The sequence below is a fragment of the Penaeus monodon genome, chromosome 21 (genome assembly GCF_015228065.2).
Source record: "Penaeus monodon isolate SGIC_2016 chromosome 21, NSTDA_Pmon_1, whole genome shotgun sequence".
Taxonomy (NCBI): Eukaryota; Metazoa; Arthropoda; class Malacostraca; order Decapoda; family Penaeidae; genus Penaeus; species Penaeus monodon.
In genome coordinates, this window is record NC_051406.1 from 45,682,913 (window position 1) to 45,684,103 (window position 1,191).

A 1,191-nucleotide genomic window follows, 5' to 3' on the forward strand; every position below is an offset into this window, starting at 1 on the left:
GGTGTCAGACTAAATGACAGCTTTCGTCTGCATGGCAAGCCGTGTACAGTTCTGTATGCGAGACACTAAGCCAGGTGACCAGTGGTCAACGGATTCACCGTTGTCCAGAGCCCTTTGCAGGGAAGGGTCAGCCATTCTCTCTCTTCCTCCGTTATGGCTTTCTAACTTTCCCTTTTCTCGTGTACTGACAACCACGATCATGACGCATTCAGTACACAATACCCACTGCACGTAAGAATTGTAAATCCGAAACGAGCAAACACTTGGTATATAGTCAAAATACTGTGAGTACCAAGTGATACGGGATCAGTTACCAAAAATTTATTGGTACCTTTTTATATACATGAGTCAACATAGTCGACAGGCAAGCACCTTGTCAAGTGGCTGGAATCTGCTCTCCAATGAAAATCTACGGCCGCCTCCTCCAGGTTCCTCCTCCTCGGTCGCTTCCTCTCGCCGAATCGCAGGCCAGCATCCCACGGGAGCCCCAGCAGAAGCGAGGCGAAGGAGTCCTGGTGCCCCGTAACGGTATCGCGTTACAGAGGAAAGTGCGGCAGAACGACCCACTATGGGTTACCATATCACCTGCCCCAGTCTCGAGTTAATTCCGTACCAAACGCCCTCTCCTTTCCCGTCCGGCGCGGGCGGACTCACTCCTCCATGTCTGAGGTGACCAACAAGCAGCGAATGCCAGAGCTCCACCTGCACCGGCGAACGTGGCACGAGGTTGCGAATCTGGCAACAGCAGCCTCATCTTACAAGAAGATGATAAATTCAGGAGTTGGTTCAGTCCAGGCGGCGGAGTCAGGGAGGCGGGACGCGGCGGCACGGGCGCTCGGGGACCCACTTACAGCTGCCGAGGTTTACGCCAAACTTTCATTCATAACTGCGAGACAGTGATCGAGGAAGTGAGAAACGCTGTGTGCGCCGAAGCAAGATGAGGATCCTGTTCGTATTACTAGCCAGCTCCTGCGGCTTCGCACACGCGGTTAACAGGTCAGTATGATTCATGTGGTAGTAATTACTCGAGTCTCCTGTTTCGTGGCGAGGTTGTGAACCCAAGGCCCGGCCTCGCGTTACGGTAGCCGCGAGTGGGCGGCGGCCACCCCTTCGTTATTTATGGGACGCGATGCCGCCGCTGAGGAGCCATGAATTATGCGATGCCGCTTGCAGTCAGTTAGCACGCCGGAT

General features: G+C 54.2%; 1 protein-coding gene across 1 annotated transcript in view; it reads left to right on the plus strand.

Moving 5' to 3' along the window:
• The first annotated feature begins 781 nt into the window (after positions 1 to 781).
• Positions 782 to 1,191, plus strand: part of LOC119586536 (angiotensin-converting enzyme-like) — a 29,294-nt gene continuing 28,884 nt past the window's right edge. The window contains exon 1 of the mRNA XM_037935292.1: positions 782 to 996. Coding sequence (XP_037791220.1) covers positions 938 to 996 — 59 coding nt within the window. The 5' untranslated portion in view covers positions 782 to 937. The remainder of the gene's footprint in view (positions 997 to 1,191) is intronic.